Here is a 17,949-nt window from a genome sequence, read left to right as displayed (position 1 = left end):
TATTTTTAGATTTTTAATTTTTCTATTTTGTATTTTACATCTGGGCTGTATTTACTGTTTGATGTGCATATAATGTCCAGTAATGTTAATGAGAGTAATATCTGCATTGGGGAGAAGTGGCCCCAGCACCTTTGTTGTGTATGGAAGAATTGCAAAGCACACATTTGGATTTTCTAAACAAAATAGCTACCTTTTAATTAACACAGAATAAGTATTCCACCAGTAATAGTCACCAAAACAGTAGTCTAAACAGCTTCCAGAAGATGCTCACTCTAGCAGTTCCCAGCTATCCTGCACAGATTTGTCTCCAGACAAGCTGGAATAATTCACTGGAAACAGCTGAACACTCAGAAGTTATAAAATTTCGCCTATATTTGACCTCAAACACAGTAGGAGCACAACAGTTGCATAGGAACAAATTCATCCCTGGTGTAAGCAAGAAAAGCTCCATTGGAGTCACATACAGCAGGGCTACATTTTGGCACAGTGGAGCTGAATTTAGCCTTTGTGCATACGTGACTGACTTCATTAACTCTTTACTGCTAGGTTAAAATATTATGCAAATCAGATACCTGTAAATGCTATTACTAGGCAATGAGACAAGTGGACAAAGTGGTGATAGGTACATGCTACTTCTGTAGACTACAGTAAAACACAACGCAGTGGTGCATTGAAGCCTCTGAACCACATGTCCTGTGCTGGATTTTCTAAATGTAGAAAAAATTAATGTTTGCTTTGGTATGGGTGCTTTGAAAAGTTAAAGCTGGTAACATTTGAAGCTGAAGTATTGAGACTTCCCCATAGAGATCCATTAGCTGCTGACACAAAATTGCTGTGAGGTTACTGGTGAAAATGATCTAACTCACTTTGGCTCAGTCCTGTTTAGAGATAACATGGGTGGTGTAATGCATTCTACTATTTTAAGTCCTTGGGTATTTTACCATCTCTCATGAGATCAGCTGGGATTTTCAACAGTCTCTAGATTTAAACACCAGGGTGTTCGTAACTGGACATTCTCAATGAGTTTGCATGACTGGAATTTAATTCCCTGCATCACTCTTACAGAGCTTGAGTTTGCTGGCCTTTTGAGCATGCTGCAAAGTATATCTGTTTGTCATGGCTTTTTTTTTTTATGGAATGCATTGGATTGGGTAGAAGTGATTCTTCTACAATGAGGAGCTGTTTTAAAGTTAACTTCTTAAAAATTCAGCCATTTCACAATTATAAATAAGCACTATGGTTGGAAAAGCTCTACCACACTTTGTGGCCCACCTTTCTGCATTTTGTGACCATCTCACTGAAATTTCCTGTACATAAACTCTACTGTAATTTAGTGGTTTTGTATTCATCAGCAATTATCAATATATACTGTTCACAAAATATATTTGTGAATAAGATGCACTGATTCACTTTGCTGGTGTTCATTATGCATTATTTTGTTCTTTTTTGTGAGGCTTAATTACATGTGTTTTTTCACAATAACAAAAAGCAAAAGCACCACAGATTCTAGTGCTTCTGAATATTTGTGAGCGCATTCACAATGGAAAGGCTGTTGGGCAAATAATAGAGTATTTCTGTGGCACCACAATAAATTAGCTGAGTGTTCCCAAATAATTTTTATAAAGCTTAGCTCATCCAGAAACAATACCAAGTGACTTAGGTGACCAAAAATATGATTCAATGGAGGAATAATAAATAGTGAAAGGGCACAGGGAGAGATTCTGTGCTGCACTTCATAGTTGCAGGACAGAACTCTCAAATCAGGGGAGGTTAAGGTAGCTCTAAGTCATCTTTGCATCCTCTTGATCCTGGGCTACTCTTGGGACTGGAGTAGCCTCTGGCGTAATTTAGACAGCTCCATGGAACAGTCTAAATTATGGTGGGTTTCCCAGTTGACCTATGGGCCCTACTGCTGCCCAAAATCTCCTCCCCACTCACTTCACATTCATCCCATTCCTGACATGTCCTCTACATGAGGGCTTTCAAGGGGATCCTCGAAGGACAACTTGTGGCTGTCTACATCAGTTCTTGAACTGGGGAAGTCCTCCTCTGGAGAGATCCAAGGCTTTTAGGGCCCTTTTACCTTGCATAAAGTGGCTGGAGTGAAGGAGGATCTTATCGGTAGTGAACACTTCATGAACCAAGAACAGGCTAAAATTTGTTTTCACTAGCTATTCCTCAAACAATTACAAATGACATGTTCATAAAAATCTATTTATGGATAATTTTCAAACAGAAAATAGAGCTAAGTTTTTCAGATAAACTATCCACAATGAATAATTTGAAAAGTTCTAGATGCAGTGCTATATGGCTTATCTCAAACTTTTCTGTAGTTACAAGAAAGGAATGTTTCTATGCAAAACTTCACTTTTATATTTAGGATGATCATATGAAGCAGAAGTTGCAATGAATGCTGGATAATGCCTAAACAGTTAAGTGAGAAACTAGGTAGGTGAGGTTATATCTTTTATTGGAGCAGCTTTCATTAATGAAAGAGACAAGCTTTTGAACTTGTACAGAGATTTTCTTCAGGTCTGTGTAAACTCGAAAGCTCATCTCTTTCACCAACAGAAGTTGGAGCAATAAAAGATATTAACCTCACCTACTCTCTCTCTCTAACAACCAGGGGCCAACAGCTACAATAACACTGCAAATAAATAGTTACATCATTTTAAAGATTTTATTTTTCTCTCTTTAAAGTCTAGGGACTCTATCCAGTTGAATGACCTGAAGGCGGAAGTGTCGCCACGGATTTCAGCAGAAGATCTGATTGACTTGTGTGAGCTGACGGGACCTAGTCACTTCAAAACGCCTACAAAGAAAACCAAATCTAGCAAGCCAAAACTGCTTGTAGTTGACATCCGTAATAGTGAAGAGTATCCTTCATATTGGCCGAGTCACCACTACTCCTGCCTATTTTAATTGAGCATGATAAATAATGTAAATAGCACTACAGATATGCAGCAGAGAGTCTTAAGATAGGGTTGATAGTGGAAACTTTCTCTGTGGAAAAGAGGGCAAAGAAGTTTCCCTGTAAGTTAGTCTCTCTCTTATTCCTCAGGCTGTGGGCTGGATCCTCAATCCTAATGAGATCACTTTGTGCCACTGGAGCAGCACACAGTGACGTTAAAGCTGCCAGCAGCACCTGAGGATTCGCCTGACATGATGGAATCTTGGACTGGAGTAAAGCTGACATAGCTGGTTTTACGCCAGTAGCTCTCTGCTCCACTCCTTCTCCTCCACTGGTGCAATGGGTGCCTCAGGAGAAGGGATGAGCTTTTGGGGGCTAGAGAGGAAGCGGAAGGGTTGGTATATGATGTGTTCTGCCAATCCCCACCTAGAAAAAAATTCCTAAGGAGAGTATTGTAATTGGCATGACTTAAAGGAGCCCCGTGGCTGCTCTAACTTATGCAGGGAGGCTTGTTCAGCTACCCAGCTGACTCACGATCAGGGAAGGCATAAAGGCAGCCTTCAGCCACCTTTTTCTCAGTGTAGCTGCGGATTGTATCCAATATATTTTTCATTACATCCTTCAAACATGGCTTTTAATTTAACATATACAACTTCGATGATTTTTTCGTTTGGCTTCTTTATTTTTATTTTTTTTCAGTTATGTGATTCTTTCAGCAAGGAGCATATCTCTGTCAGCAGTCTCCATCTAAAAGTGGGATAGATCACAACACATTGTTAGGTGAGTCTCTTAATGTCCTAGGCAGCATTTTAAAGTATACTTATTTATTTGTAATTACTTATTTATCACTTTATAAAAAGTGCCTTTCATAACAGTAAAGCTGGTGCAGATTATTGCTTTTGAAGGATATGTACCTAATTTTTCTAGGTAACAGGCTGTAATGGCTACTTAAAGGTCAGGTCCCAAGTTCCTGCTTCTGTACACAAGCAAACAGATCACAGTAACGTGGCTTGTCACAAAATGTTAGTGCAAATTTTATTGCAGTTTAGACATCCACAGAATTAATACATATTGCAAGTATATATTCTGTACTATGCAAAATGTACCATGCTATATGCATCTGAGAAAAAAGCTGTGAATTCTAACTATAGAATACCTATATAAGCTTTCTTTTAAGAAAGTATGGTGATCTAGAAGAATAGGATTGCTAGAAAGTGTCCCATGTTTGTTTATTCTTTAAACAAAGTTTCCATTCAGTAATGGATCAGTATTAACTATTTAGGGTTCATATGTGACTTGGATGATTTTTACACTGAGCTCACATAGGTATCAAATGTCTTAATCTTTTTAAATCTTTGTTACTGGCTTTTTCAGGAGTTTACAGCTTGATAAATCCTTTCTTTTAAGGGGAATGGTAAACTTAGGAAGAAGCAGTGATTAAAGTATTTTCCTCGATGTTTAATATTTGACACTGTTTACTGCAAAACAGAGCATGGTAGAACTGGGAGACTATTCCAAATCGTAACTGGAAAGATGCCAAAACTTGAACGCTCAACATGATCTGCTGTCTAGATAAAATAAAGAGGATCAAAGCATGGAAGTGTAATTTTTTCCTTGTGTTTATTAATTTCATGCATCAGTTGAGTTTCAAGTTAGTCACAGGCTCGGGTATCTGAATCATTTGACTCATCATTGTCTGGACTTCAGTGACTTTTTTCCCTCACAGAATTAAGGTTAATTTTTAAGCTATATTCATAGTAAGGGTCAAAGTAGGAAAGACTTTTAATTTGGTCCTCTTTTCTATCTATCATGTTATTTAGAAGGCCAGCAGAAACTTGAGCTATTATACAGGAAATAGACTCTTTATCATAAAGAATGTAGCTATTATTCTCATAATAAATCCTCATCAGAATTTCACTAAGTAGTTTTCTTGTTAGCAGGCTCACCATTCCAAGATCCTGGACTGTCTTTCTGGTCAGTCTGAGGCATATTAATGGGTGGTTCAGTGTGGGAAGCTACGGTTATTCATGCTGTACCTATTTTGTGGATAAATAGCAGACATCAGTCTCCAGGGTTGTAAGAAGTGAGGAGTCTCCTTGCCGAAAAGTGAGCTTGTACTGGTAATAAAATAATCCATTGAGTTAGTTGACCTGTTATCTGGGAATGTCCCAATATCTATACATAAGAAGTTGACGACTGTCAGATATTCTGAACATGTAGGTGAAATCCTAAGAAGAATGCATCACCTATGTTATTGTATATCCACTCAGGGATGGGAGGTACTCAGCCTTCTAACATTTTCATCTCAATGCAAAAAAGTCTGTATAGTATCACTGTATTTCCTATTACATATATTACCTATCTTCAGAAAAATACTATACCACTTTGTGAGTTTTATAAGAGAATATCTCAATATGCACAATTATAAGAGAATCATTTTGTAATTTATTTTCATATTTCACTCATATGATGCCCTTTCATACACAACTTTATTGTTTTACAAGAAAGAGAGAGCAGAATATCTTTTAATGTGATTTGGTGGGAAACAGAGGACTCTAACAGGTTTCTTGTTCATGACATTTTTAAACGGTGTCCAGCATAACTTCTCTATAAGGCTGTCCTTGGATACTAAGGAATTGCTGTATTGTAATGAAGTACATATTGCGAGCATAAGATCTAGTAACCCCTTTCTTCCAAGATTATTTTACCAAGAGAAAACTTTGTAATGAAAAGGTAATGTACTCCCAAGCATTTTCTATTGCAGTTAGTTTCTATTTCTAACCCAGCAGTTCTGTCGTAGCCTCATTTCATTAAACATGTTAGCAGAAATACTGGCAGTGTTCCATTCCTTTTATGAAGGTCCTAGCTAAGTACTTTATGGTCTTTCAGTCTTTCACAAAATCTCCGCCTTTGTAATCAGCTAAGGACTGGAATGGTTAAGATGGTCACTTAAGATTAGAAAGAATACAAACCACAAGAAAAAACAGTCTGCATAGTTAGATACCAATGCCATTACTCTAAGTAAATGTATTTTATTCTATTTAAAGGTTAGGTCAGTTGTTGCATTGAGCAGCTTAGCATACTCAATATGGGCAAAGTCATGTTCTATCTAAAAGAACTGTCCTATTTTTAAACTTTTATCTTACTTAGTACTATTTACAATGGAGCTGTGAATAAGAACTGTTTGTACAGTTTGTGGTAGGGGCGAGATTCTTCCTTCCAATTAGACATGAATAAACGACAGTAATTAGTGGTATTGGGTTCTCGCTCTTATTAATCTTTCAAAAGTTTTTTTGGTTATGCTTTCCCATCATGCAACAGCGATAGTCATCAAACTGGAACTGTTCACACTAATCACATTTAAGAAAGGCATGCTAGTATTAATCTTAAAAGATTAACTCTTAGCTCCTTCCAATGCGACTTCTTGTAATTTAAGCCTGCAGTCTACTAGCCCTCTATGAGTACTGCCATAAATAGTGACTAATCTCCATACTTGGAACTGGTATGCTTTTGAAGCAAATTCTACTTTTACTTCCCTGCTCCTGTACCTTAGGGAAAAAAAGATGTCTGTCATGCTCACATGCACAGTCATTTCTGATCATTTTATTCAAACTAGTGGAAGAATGGCCCAGTGTTGTGTTTTTTCTCTTAATTGGTACCCAAAAGATTTCACACAGGTTTTCATGTTCATTAATTGTTCATAAAATCTTATTAGACTATCGTACCTTGGGAGCAGGACATTTAGGTCTGGATGTATAAAAGGAGTTTGTTGTTGTGACTTTGGAGCAGGAGGACTGGATTATAGGTGTCCTACATCCTGGGTGAGAGCTCTAACCACCAGGCTATAAAGTCATTGCTGGGTTTCGCTCTCTGGACCAAATAACTCTTGGATTATTTATCCAAAGTGGAAGAGCTTTAAGAGAAGAGATTGAGAAAGAGACATCAGAACACAGCATGATGTTGGCCTTCATGATGGAAGATGATGCTGATGACAGTATTATGGCTTATGAGTACTGTACAGTTGTGGCTAAACAGACAGATGCGCAAGTGGCAGTCCTTTCCACATGAAGTGCATAGCTTGATGCCGAGGCACTGCTGAATCTGCCACTGTTTACAACTTGGCCTCTGTGCCTCAAGATCCATACGACAGTTTACCTCGTATAGGGTAACCCCGTCATTGACTACTGTTTGCCAGTGTGGTCTGTCAGTTGCTGATGACTCACAGCTGTTAGTCTCAATGTCGCACTGTTTCAAGTTATGCTTCAGTGTGTCTTTTGCAGCATTTCTTTTGGCCACCTCCTATGTGATTGCCCACTCTCCGTTTGCCATATAACAACTGCTTTGACTTTCTGGTGTCGTCCATCCTCAGCACATGACCAGCCCAGCATAACTGTGTTGTGATAAGCCTGGCTTCAATCCCTGTGGAGTAACTACATTCTAGAACTTCATTATTGGTAACTTTATCCTGCCATTTGATGCAGAGTCTGGAATGCAGATGTTGTAAATGGAACTTATCTAGAAACTTAATATGATCCCTGTAGCGGGTCCAGGTCTCACACCCATACAATAAGTTGGACAGCACAACTGATTTATAGACTTGGTTTGAAGTTTAATACCATGTTGTCACCAAACTCTTCCTGATAGTCAGCCAAATGATGACCTGGTTTTGTTGATATGATTGGTCAGTTCCTTGTCTATACTAACATAAATCTACAATATACTACCATGATAGTAAAAGTCTATAACAACATTTAGCAGTGTTTCTGATGGTGACTTTTGGTTTCATGTGGAGTTTCCCTGGTGCAGGTTGTTACATGGCCTCTGTCTTTTTCAGAATATCAGTCTGTATCTTTCTGCAGATTTTGCAGATCCATTCATATTCAATTGTGTCTTGTCTAGAGCACAGTCATTGACACACAGCAGCTCATGAACAACTGCCCGAAGGCCTTCGTGGAACATCGCAGCCTGTTCCAGAGAATTGGAAACATATCCTGATACCAGTATTCAGGGCTCTTGTAGCATAATCAAGCATTGCTGTATAGAAGATATTAAACAAGAGTGGACCAATTATGCAGCCTGCTTAAAACCTTTAGTGATAGGAAATGGGTCAGACAGAACTCCATCTACACAGACTTTTCCAAGCATTCCATCATGAAATAGCCTCAGAATGTTGGTGAATTTTTCTGGACAACCAAACTTATGTAATAATTGCCAAACCCACATCTATTGACGGTGTCAGATACTTTAGCCAGTTCAATAAAGACAGTGTAAAGGTCAGGTTGCTGTTCTCTGCATTTCTCCTCCATCTCATGGGCTACAAATATCTTGTCTTCCATTCCTTCTGTGGGCCTAAAATCACATTGCAACCTTAGTAACACGCATTTAGTGATTTTGCATAGCAGACAATCAAAGAGTGTTCTAGTCAGAATCTTTCCAGTGATGGAGAGTAATGAGATACCGTGATAGTTGCCATTGTCAGACTTTTCACCTTTCTTCTGTATATGGTGACAAAGTAGAGTCTTTGAAGTCTTACAGTAAATCTTAATTGCTCCATATATTGAGAAATAGTCCATGTAGTCACCTCAGCAGGATCTCGCCGCCATATTTGAATATTTCTGTAGGAATGCCATCAGATCTGGGAGCTCTGTAGTTCTTCATGGTACTGATAGCAGGGCTGACTTAGTCAAGGGATGGGGCTGCATCCATGTTGTCATTAAAAGGTGGCTGATCCATTGCTCTTATTGGTGCATCGTCCATGATGTTGGACAGTGTGTTCAAAAGATCACTGAAATGCTTGCGCCACCTCTGGAGGATTTCTACTTTATCAGACATCAGTGTTAGGCCATCTGCTCTCTTCAAAGAGACTGTAATGCTGTATTGGACCATATGCATCGGTCGAAGCGGCATAGAAGTCTTTGGGCTCCCGAGGGTCAGCATAGCCCTGGATTTCATCTGCCTTGGCATTCCATCATTGATCTTGCATGTTTCTGAGCTGAGATTGGATATCACGACACAGATTCCTATATGTTAAAACTGTGCCTACAGGGATACAAAAATGTGATTATCCATCACATGTTTTTTAGTGAGTAGCTGTTGAATTATTGCGTCATTCTCATCAAACCGATCTCGATGACATTTTGCTCATCAAGGTGACGAGAGCGGCTTGATATATGGTATTGCATAATGTTGCCCACTCACTGTATGTTAGCACTAGAACATCCCATAGCCCAATAGTTAAGGCATTCATTTACCTGAGAGGTAGAAGATCCTAATTGAAATCCCTTCTCCTCCTCAGATGAAGTGTGGACTTGAACCAGTTTTCTCCCACATCCCAGATGAGTAGCCTAATCACTGGACTAAACGTTTTATGTGGGAGGTTCTTCTTTTTCTCCCCAGCTGTTTTTCACGAACGCACCTGAGAGGACTGATCTGGCAGGCATGCTCAGATTGTACACCTCTACCCCGATATAACGCGGTCCTCGGGAGCCAAAAAATCTTACCGCATTATAGGTGAAAACGCGTTATATCCAGAGGTGAAAGTAAGCCGGTACGCCATGCTGGACTGGACTGGACTGACTTCCCCAGCGGTGATTTAAAGGGCCCAGGGCTCCAGCCGCTGTGGGGAGCCCCGGGCCTTTTAAATCACTTCCGGAGCTCTGGCAGTGGGGCTCGGGCGGTGCTTTAAAGGGCCTGAGGCTCCCCACAGCGGCCAGAGCCTCTGGCCCTTTAAATCCCTGCCTGAGCCCAGCTGCCGGAGCCCCAGCACTCTGGCAGCCAGGCTCGGGCGGGGATTTAAAGGGCCCGGAGCTCCCCTTTAAATCTGTTCTACAATGGTTAAATTGTATCTCCTTTCTTTAATTACAACTCCAACACCCTATCCAATGTCCCCATCCCCTGACTGCCCCGCCCCCAGAATATCCGAACCATTCACCCCCACCCTGCTCCCTGTCCCCTGACTGCCCCCTGAGGCCCTCTGCCCCTTATCCAAACCCTCGGCCCGGCACCCTTAACACGCCGCTCAGAGCAGCGTGTTGGAGCCAGACACGCTGACCCGCCAGAGCGCACAGCCCCACCCCGCCCCCCAGAGTGCTGCTTTACCACGTTATATCCGAATTTGTGTTATATCGGGTCGTGTTATATTGGGGTAGAGGTGTACCTACCATATCAGGCAACTTAGATGGCTGAACACCTGTCTTCCTGTGGTTTGTGAATCACTCTGGGGCTTAGGTGGATGATAGGTGTCTGGAGACCCAGAGAGGAAGCAGTTCACATATCCTGCAGAGACAGGAACATACATGGCTAGGGAACTTGTACTACAAAAACTTAGGTGCCAACTGAGTGTAAGCACCTGCGAGCTTCAGCAGAAGTTTTGTGCATCATAGTGGTGCCAGAACTGGGACTTAGGGCCTTAGCTCCTTTTATGCATCCAGACTTTACCTAACAACTTCTAGGAGTTGTTGGCTTTTACATACTAACCCTTTCATAGGTGTCCCATATGATACACAGAATTTCTTGATTTTAATAAGGCTGTAAATAAGAAATTGTCTAGCACCTTTTGTCTAATAACCTATAAGAACTTTAAAATATTAAATTACACTCTCAAAACCTCTGTGAAGTAATGTGCAAGTAATATCCCAATTTTAAAGATGTGGAAACTGAAGTAAACAGAGTAAATGCTTCTCATTGAGTCAGTAGTGGAGCCAAGAATAGAACCCCAATCATCTGATTCCCAGTTCAGTGTATTAACCCCAGAATAGTCCTACATTTCACTGGAACTTCTTGCAGTGCTTAAGTTTCTGTTGAAACTAAGAGATGCAGATGCTTGTGAAAATTTTAAGAATAAGCAAATAATAAATTAAACTCTTTCAAACTTCAGTTTGGAGTTCAATTTCAGTTTGGGAAATGTTCTTCCATTTTTAGTTAGCTGAGATTTTGTTCATACTTCATATCTTAGCGTTTAAATTAGGGCAATTTCAGAATGGTAGGACTAACGTAAAACAATGCAGAAATGTGTAGATTTTTGAGAGATGCTCAACAATCCATTTGAGATTGGTTTGGGGTTCTATTTCTGTGCACTTCAGTTTCTCTGAGAGAGAAACATATCACTGCATTGATATTATTGCATGCTATGGATAAAACCTGTTTTAAAAGGAATTAGTAAAAAACAAAATGGGACTCCTGAGTTGGTTTTATGAAAAAGCCATTTCCAGCACCGTATCAAAACTGACACTCACACACATGAACTTCACAAGGAGCAATTGCTGACACTTTAATTTGTGGTAGAAGCTTTGAGTTCATAGTACTTGATATCTAAAGGGTGTAGTGAGGGCAAAGTAGTTATTTTGGAAGCGTTTCATGGCTGTTTAAGGGTAAGTTAAACCTTTACAAGGCTCCATGCTGATAAAACAGACAGAATGATGTGTCCCTGAGAATAAATCTCTGCTTCCTCCTGTGAAACTAAGTACTCATTGACCACTGCAGAATTCAAAATGATTCCATCTGTCACTTTTTAAACAGCAAATAAATCTTCATGCTATTAGTTTTCCTGTGATGTGGCAGCTGTTGTTTTCAATATGGGTAAACAATAAATGAGGTTCTTGATATATACTAATCCAGTAAGAACAAATTAGCCTGTGTCACATCAGCCAGGGGGGAGGAGGCGGGAGGTGCTTATACATTAGACAGTTTGTTTCATTTACATATATGATTGGTATTAGAAATGAAGAGGAAAAAATACCAAAAAAAGTTCCATCTTTTATAGGTATGAGTTAAAACTATATCATCCAAATTCTGTGCTAAAATTTAAAGTCACATTGACTTCAATGGGAGTGGTGCGTAAATACAAATCTGAGAGCTGGGTTCACTCTTCGTTGGTTGTTTGTTTGTATTGTGGTAGCACTTAGAGACCCCAGCCCCACTGAGCTAGGTGCTGTTCAGCGGGTGTGGGTGTATCCAGTTTCTTTTTTCATGTTTCCCTTAACTGTGTCGCCCGTCAGCTTTAATCGTGGCCACATTTCAGGCAGCATCAACATTCCATTTGGCTCAGCATTCACCACGGAAGGAGAGCTCGTCCAGTGCCCTGCTACTGCCACTCTCCAGAGCTTCAAAGGAAGAGTTGTTGTGATTGTAGGACATGTGGTGAAGAACACGGCTTCTGTAAGTTGGTAGCTATAACATATACTAACTCTAAATACATTTATGGAGGATAAGTCCATCAGTGGCTACTAACCAAGGTGGGCAGGGATGGTGTCCCTAGCCTCTGTTTGCTGGAGTCTGGGAGTGGGCGGCAGGGGATGGATCACTTGATGATTACCTGTTCTGTTCATTCCCTCTGGGGCACCTGGCATTGGCCACTGTTGGAAGACAGGACACTGAGCTAGATGGACCTTTGGTCTGACGCAGTATGGCCTTTCTTAAATAATGTCCAGGGCCTGAATGTTAAATTTTCAGGCACCAAAAAATAAATATCCCTGTCTGTTACTTGGCAAATTGATGCCAAACACAAGTTTTGGGAAGCCCTGATTTGTGTAGGGTGGTTTGGTGGGTTTTTTTTGTGCCTCTTTCCAGTTAAAGAGAAAAGGATTTGTATTTCTTTTAAACATTCAGTGTCTGGAAAATGTCAGTGTTTGATGAAAAGGGATTGCTAAAAAAGAGGTAATTACCTCAGAGCTTTAAAAAGTGCATTTTCAAAATGGCCAGTTTCTGAATTTGCAATAGAGAGAGCTAGTTTTGTGAAATAGCTTGGTCTTCTTGCCATCTCTGTAGAATTATAAAATGGAACGTCCATGAAAAGGGGGAATAAAGAAGAACGGTTTCAAGTCTAAAGAAAATGAAAAATTATAGCCAGCTAGGAAGAATACTGGCACTTACAGATCAGGCTTTCAATATTCTGGGCATCCTTGGGTCAGTCTGCCCCAAGCGCTAAGGAGAAAAAGGCACATCCCTTTAAATATGCTGTTGTCGCTGACAGTGGTGAAGTGTCTCTGTTCTTCTTTGAGTGCTTGCTCATATGGATTCCAGTTAGGTGTCGGAGAATTTTTACCCTAGCAACACCTGGTGGGTCAGCTGTGGAGCCCCCTGGAGTGGCGCCTTCATGGTGCTCGATATATACCGCAGCCGACCCGCGCCCCCTCAGTTCCTTTTTACCTCCTGTGACGGTCACTGGAACTGTGGAGTCCTGCTTTGCTGTTCTCCACTCTCCCTAGCGTATGCCTAATAGTTAATTGTTGATAGTTATAGTTGTTTGATAGTTATAGTTGGTTTACTTAGTGTTAGTGGGGTTGGGGGGGTCTTTCCCCTCCTCCCCAATTCTTCTCTTGGGCTCATGCCAAGGCTCCGGGGTTCAAGCCCTGCAGTTCCTGCTCTAAACCTATGCCAACGGGTGACCCCCATGACTCTTGCCTGAAGTGTCTGGGGGAGTCTCATCAAGCAGAGAAGTGCAGGATCTGCAAAGGGTTTCGACCCAGACTAAGAAGGAGTGGGACTTTTGTTTAAAGCTGCTCCTCGTGGAGGCAGCTCTTAGCCCTCAGTCTCCTGCGGCGCGCCAAGATCTGGCACTGCTCCCCGGCACCGCAACTGACATCATCGTCCCAGCACTGCTCCCATTCTCCTGGCCAGAAGCGACACTGGAAAAGAATGGCCCACCTCCACAGAGACCAGCCTCCCTGGAACTGCCCATGGAGATGCATCCCACCGGGGAGGCATCTAGGGGCACAGCCTACGGCTTCAGCTCTGTTGACTCCGGCCCCGAGGGGAGAGCCGTTGAGTCTGGTACCCCTGGACTCCCCGACACGCAGTGTGGTTGAGGTCCAGTTGCTGTCTACCCCGGATACTTTTGCAGCTGCAAGGGATCTTATTGCCATGATGGCATCGACATCCCCTCAGCTACATGTCAAGGCACCGGTGCCTGTACGTGCGGCACTGTCCCAGGGCAAGCTGGCCCTAATCCACCCATCGGCACCATCAGTCAAGCTGCGGCAGCGATCCCGTTCTCATCATCGTTCCTGCTCCCACCACCACTCGCAGTCCCGGCGCCGGTTGTACTTGCGGCACCTCTCCGACTCCCGTCGCCAGTCCCGGTACCACTCTGCCCACCGGTCGTCCTTGAGGAGCAGATCCCGGACCTGACGCCGCTCTTGACGCTGGTCATCATCTGGGCCCAGATCCAGGTGCCGTTCCAGGTCCCGGCGCTGTTCCCCAGCATCGCAGCACCGTTCCCCATCACCTCGTCGACATGACCCAGCGCAGATCTGCTCAGCTCCACTGTGGCCCTCACGTTCTGCTTCTTGTTCTTTGGTCACATTTCTCAAACTGTCGCCATTTGGATCATAGCCGTCTAGAGTCAGGGGCTGGGCCTTGGCAGGCGCAGGAGCAGGGTCCCGCTCAAAGGCCCATTCTGGCTGTTCTGGATGCCCTGGGCGTACCACCAGGCCCAGGGTGCTCCATCTGGGGCTTCTTGATCAGCCCCGTGTGAGCCACAAGTGCCAGAGGCTACCATCAGTCAGCCCACCCTGGTGGGCATGGAGACTGTGGTGGTTTCTCTCCCTGCTGCAGGATCTTCTACAACACCAATTCCTAGTCCAGGCCCTGAGGTCGCTGGCACAGGATAGCCGGCCCCGGCTCCGCAAGGCGACAAGGCGGTGGCAGGCACTACAGTCTTGGGTCCCCCTCCAATAGACCTCCGTGCCCACCAGGACCTCCTGCACAGGGTGGCATGGAATATGAACCTGCAGGTGGAGGAGGTGATAGAGGTGGAGGACCCTGTGGTGGATATTCTGTCTGCGGAAGCTCCATCAAGGGTGGCCCTACCCCTTATTCGGACCATCCAAACCACCACCAGGACAATCTGGCAGGCACCTGCGTCCATCCCCCTGACTGCTAACGGAGTAGAGCGGAAATACTTTGTCCCCTCGAAGGGGTATGATTATCTGTTCAACCACCCACAGCCCTGTTCTCTGTGAATGAACAAAAAAGAACGTCATGGCCAGTAGGCCCCAGCGCCCAAATCAAAGGATGCCAAGCACCTTGATTTGTTTGGGCGCAAAGTTTATTCCTCAGGGAGACTTCAGCTCAGGATCGCTAATCAGCAGGCGCTCCTGAGTCGTTACAATTTTAACTCCTGGAACTTCATGCTGAAGTTTAAGGAGTTAGTACCTCCAGAGTCCGGAGAAGAGTTTGGGGCTTTGGCGGAAGAGGGCATAACAGTGGCATGGACCTCCTTGCAGGCCTCGCTGTATGCTGCGGACTCCGCCGCACGTATTTTGTCCTCAGGGATCGCGATGAGGTGTATCTCCTGGCTGCAAGCCTCCGGCCTGCTACCGGAACTTCAGCAAACACTGCAGGACCTCCCCTTTGATGGAGAGGGCATGTTTTCGGAAAAGACCGATTCAAGGCTACAAAGCCTTAAGGACTCAAGGGCAATAATGAAGTCCCTGGGCATGCACACACCGGCTACCCAGCGGAAATCCGTCAAACCCCAGCAGCCGCAACAACGCTCCTATCCTCCTCCTCGGCTGAGTCAGGATTTCTATAGGAGGCGGGGGCATAATGTCAGGAGGAAGCCCTCCGACCCCCAGTCTGAGCAAGGCCAGGGTCCGTCCAAGTCTTTGTTGGGCTCAAAACAGGCCTTTTGAAAGGATGCCCGAGGACGGTGTACCGGACTTTGTTCAGGATCCTACCCCACCTTTCTTGAATTGTTTATCCCATTTCCTCCATGCTTGGTCTCACATAATCACAGACTGCTGGGTCCTCTGCACGGCGGAAGTGGGATACTTTCTCCAATTTTCTTCCTCCCTGTCCCTCTTCAGGGACCCTTCTCACAAGCAACTCCTTATTCAGGAGGTTCAGATGCTCCTCGCCATGGGGGTGATCGAGGAGGTTCTGAGGGAGCTAAGGGGCAGTAGGTTTTACTCTCAATACTTCCTAATCCCCAAGGCAAAGGGTGGGCTTTGGCCCATTCTGGACCTGCGTGGACTCAACAAGTTCATGGTAAAGTTGAAGTTCCGCATGGTCTTCTTGGGCACCATTATACCTTCCCTGGATCCTGGAGACTGGTACGCAACCCTCAACATGAAGAACACGTATTTCCACATAGCGATTCATGTGGCACACAGACGCTTCCTCCGCTTTGTGGTCAACCACGAACACTATCAGTTCACGGCCCTTCCCTTCGGTTTCTCCACAACCCCCTGAGTGTTCACCAAATGTATGGCGGTCGTGGCGGCCTTCCTTTGTCGACGGCGGGAGCAGGTATACCCTTACCTCGACGACTGGCTTATCCGGGGACGCAACAGGTGCAGTCCCACTTCTGCTTGGTCACGGACATGTTTGGTCGGTTAGGCCTCCTTCTCAACGTGGCAAAGTTGACACTAGAACCGACCCAGAGAATAGAATTCATTGGGGCAGTTCTGGACTCCGTGCTGGCACGAGCCCTCCTGTCGGACACTCATTTCCAGGCTATAGTGGGCCTTGTCCGGAGCCTTCAGAGCTTCCCAACCTTGTCGACAATGTGTCTTCTCAGCCACATGGCTTTCTGCACAGACATGACCAGGCACGCCAGACTTCGACTCCGCCCGTTACAAGCCTGGCTAGCATCAGTGTATCGCCCAGGTTGAGACAGCCTGAACTCGATGGTCACTGTCCCGGAGCAGGTTCTGGCCTCCCTCCGCTGGTGGTAAATCCCCGGATGGTAATTGAAAGAGTCCCTTTTCACAGGCCACAGCCCTCCTTGTCCCTGGTCACGGATGCGTCAGCCCTGGGATGGTGGAGGTGCCCACCTCAGGGACACTCAGACACAGGGCCTATGGCCCCCGTCCGTGCTCTCCCTTCATATCAATGTCTGGGAGCTGATGGCGGTGCGCCTTGCCTGTCAAGCCTTCCAGGAGTGGCTGCAGGGTCATTGTGTGGCGGTCCTTCCATTCCCATGAGTGGTTGCTTCGACCAGATGTCATCCACCCCATCTTCCGAAGGTAGGGATTTCCCCAGATCGGCCTGTTTGCCTCCCTCAGCAATCGGAAATGCCCGGCTTTCTGCTCCCTCCAAGGGCACTTCCCGGGCTCTCTCACAGATGCCTTCCTGCTCCTGTGAATGAGTCGACTATTTTACGCCTTTCCCCCGTTCCCCCTTGTGCACAAGGTCCTGCTCAAAGTGCGCAGGGACAGGGCGCGAGTGATTCTGGTGGCTCCGGCACGGCCCAGACAGCATTTGTACACCATGCTATTGGCGCTCTCTGTGGACGCTCCAGTCCCATTGCCTCTTCTTCCAGACCTGATTACTCAGGATCACGGTCGCCTCTGCCATCCCGACCTGTGATCTCTCCACCTCACAGCATGGATGCTGTGTGGCTAAACCCTTCAGAACTTCTCTGTTCAGAATCTGTACAGCAAGTACTGATGGGCAGCAGGAAGCCCTCCATTCAGGCCACATATACGGCTAAGTGGTTTTCGTGCTGGTGCACTCAGCACAACATGCGCCCTCTCCAGGCGTCTGTGCCTCTCATTTTGGAGTATCTCCTGGACCTAAAACAGCAGGGCCTGGTGGCATCCTCTGTCAGAGTTCACCTTGCGGCCATCTCCGCTTTTCACCCGGGTGCAAATGGCTGCTCTGTCTTCACCAATCCCATGGTTGGCAGGTTCAACAGCCAGGTTCGACAGCCAGTCCCCACATGGGACCTTAACCTGGTCCTCTCCAGACTTATGGGGCCCCCCTTTGAGCTGCTGGCCACCTGCTCCCTCCTCTACCTCTCCTTGTCGCTATCACGTCGGTATGGCGTGTCTCCGAGCTCAGAGCCCTTACCTCTGAACTACCTTACACGATCTTCCATAAAGATAAGGTGCAGCTTCGGCCTCACCCGGCCTTTCTTACCAAGGTGGTATCGGCCTTCCATATCAGCCAGGACATTTTTCTCTCATTTTTTAATCCACAATCACATGCCAGTCGCCAGAAATAGCGGCTGCACTCCCTCGATGTCCGTAGGGCCCTTGCCTTTTACAGTACATTGAGTGTACGAAGCCGTTCAGAAAGACGACCCAGCTCTTCGT

General features: G+C 44.6%; 1 protein-coding gene across 1 annotated transcript in view; it reads left to right on the top strand.

The window, feature by feature from the left end:
* Nucleotides 1-17,949, top strand: part of TBCK (TBC1 domain containing kinase) — a 186,743-nt gene that overhangs the window by 152,156 nt on the left and 16,638 nt on the right. The window contains exons 24-25 of the mRNA XM_054030505.1: nt 2,701-2,876; nt 11,908-12,067. Coding sequence (XP_053886480.1) covers nt 2,701-2,876; nt 11,908-12,067 — 336 coding nt within the window. The remainder of the gene's footprint in view (nt 1-2,700; nt 2,877-11,907; nt 12,068-17,949) is intronic.

The sequence above is a fragment of the Malaclemys terrapin genome, chromosome 5 (genome assembly GCF_027887155.1).
Source record: "Malaclemys terrapin pileata isolate rMalTer1 chromosome 5, rMalTer1.hap1, whole genome shotgun sequence".
NCBI classification, from domain to species: Eukaryota; Metazoa; Chordata; order Testudines; family Emydidae; genus Malaclemys; species Malaclemys terrapin.
This window is presented reverse-complemented; position numbering and strand designations above follow the sequence as displayed.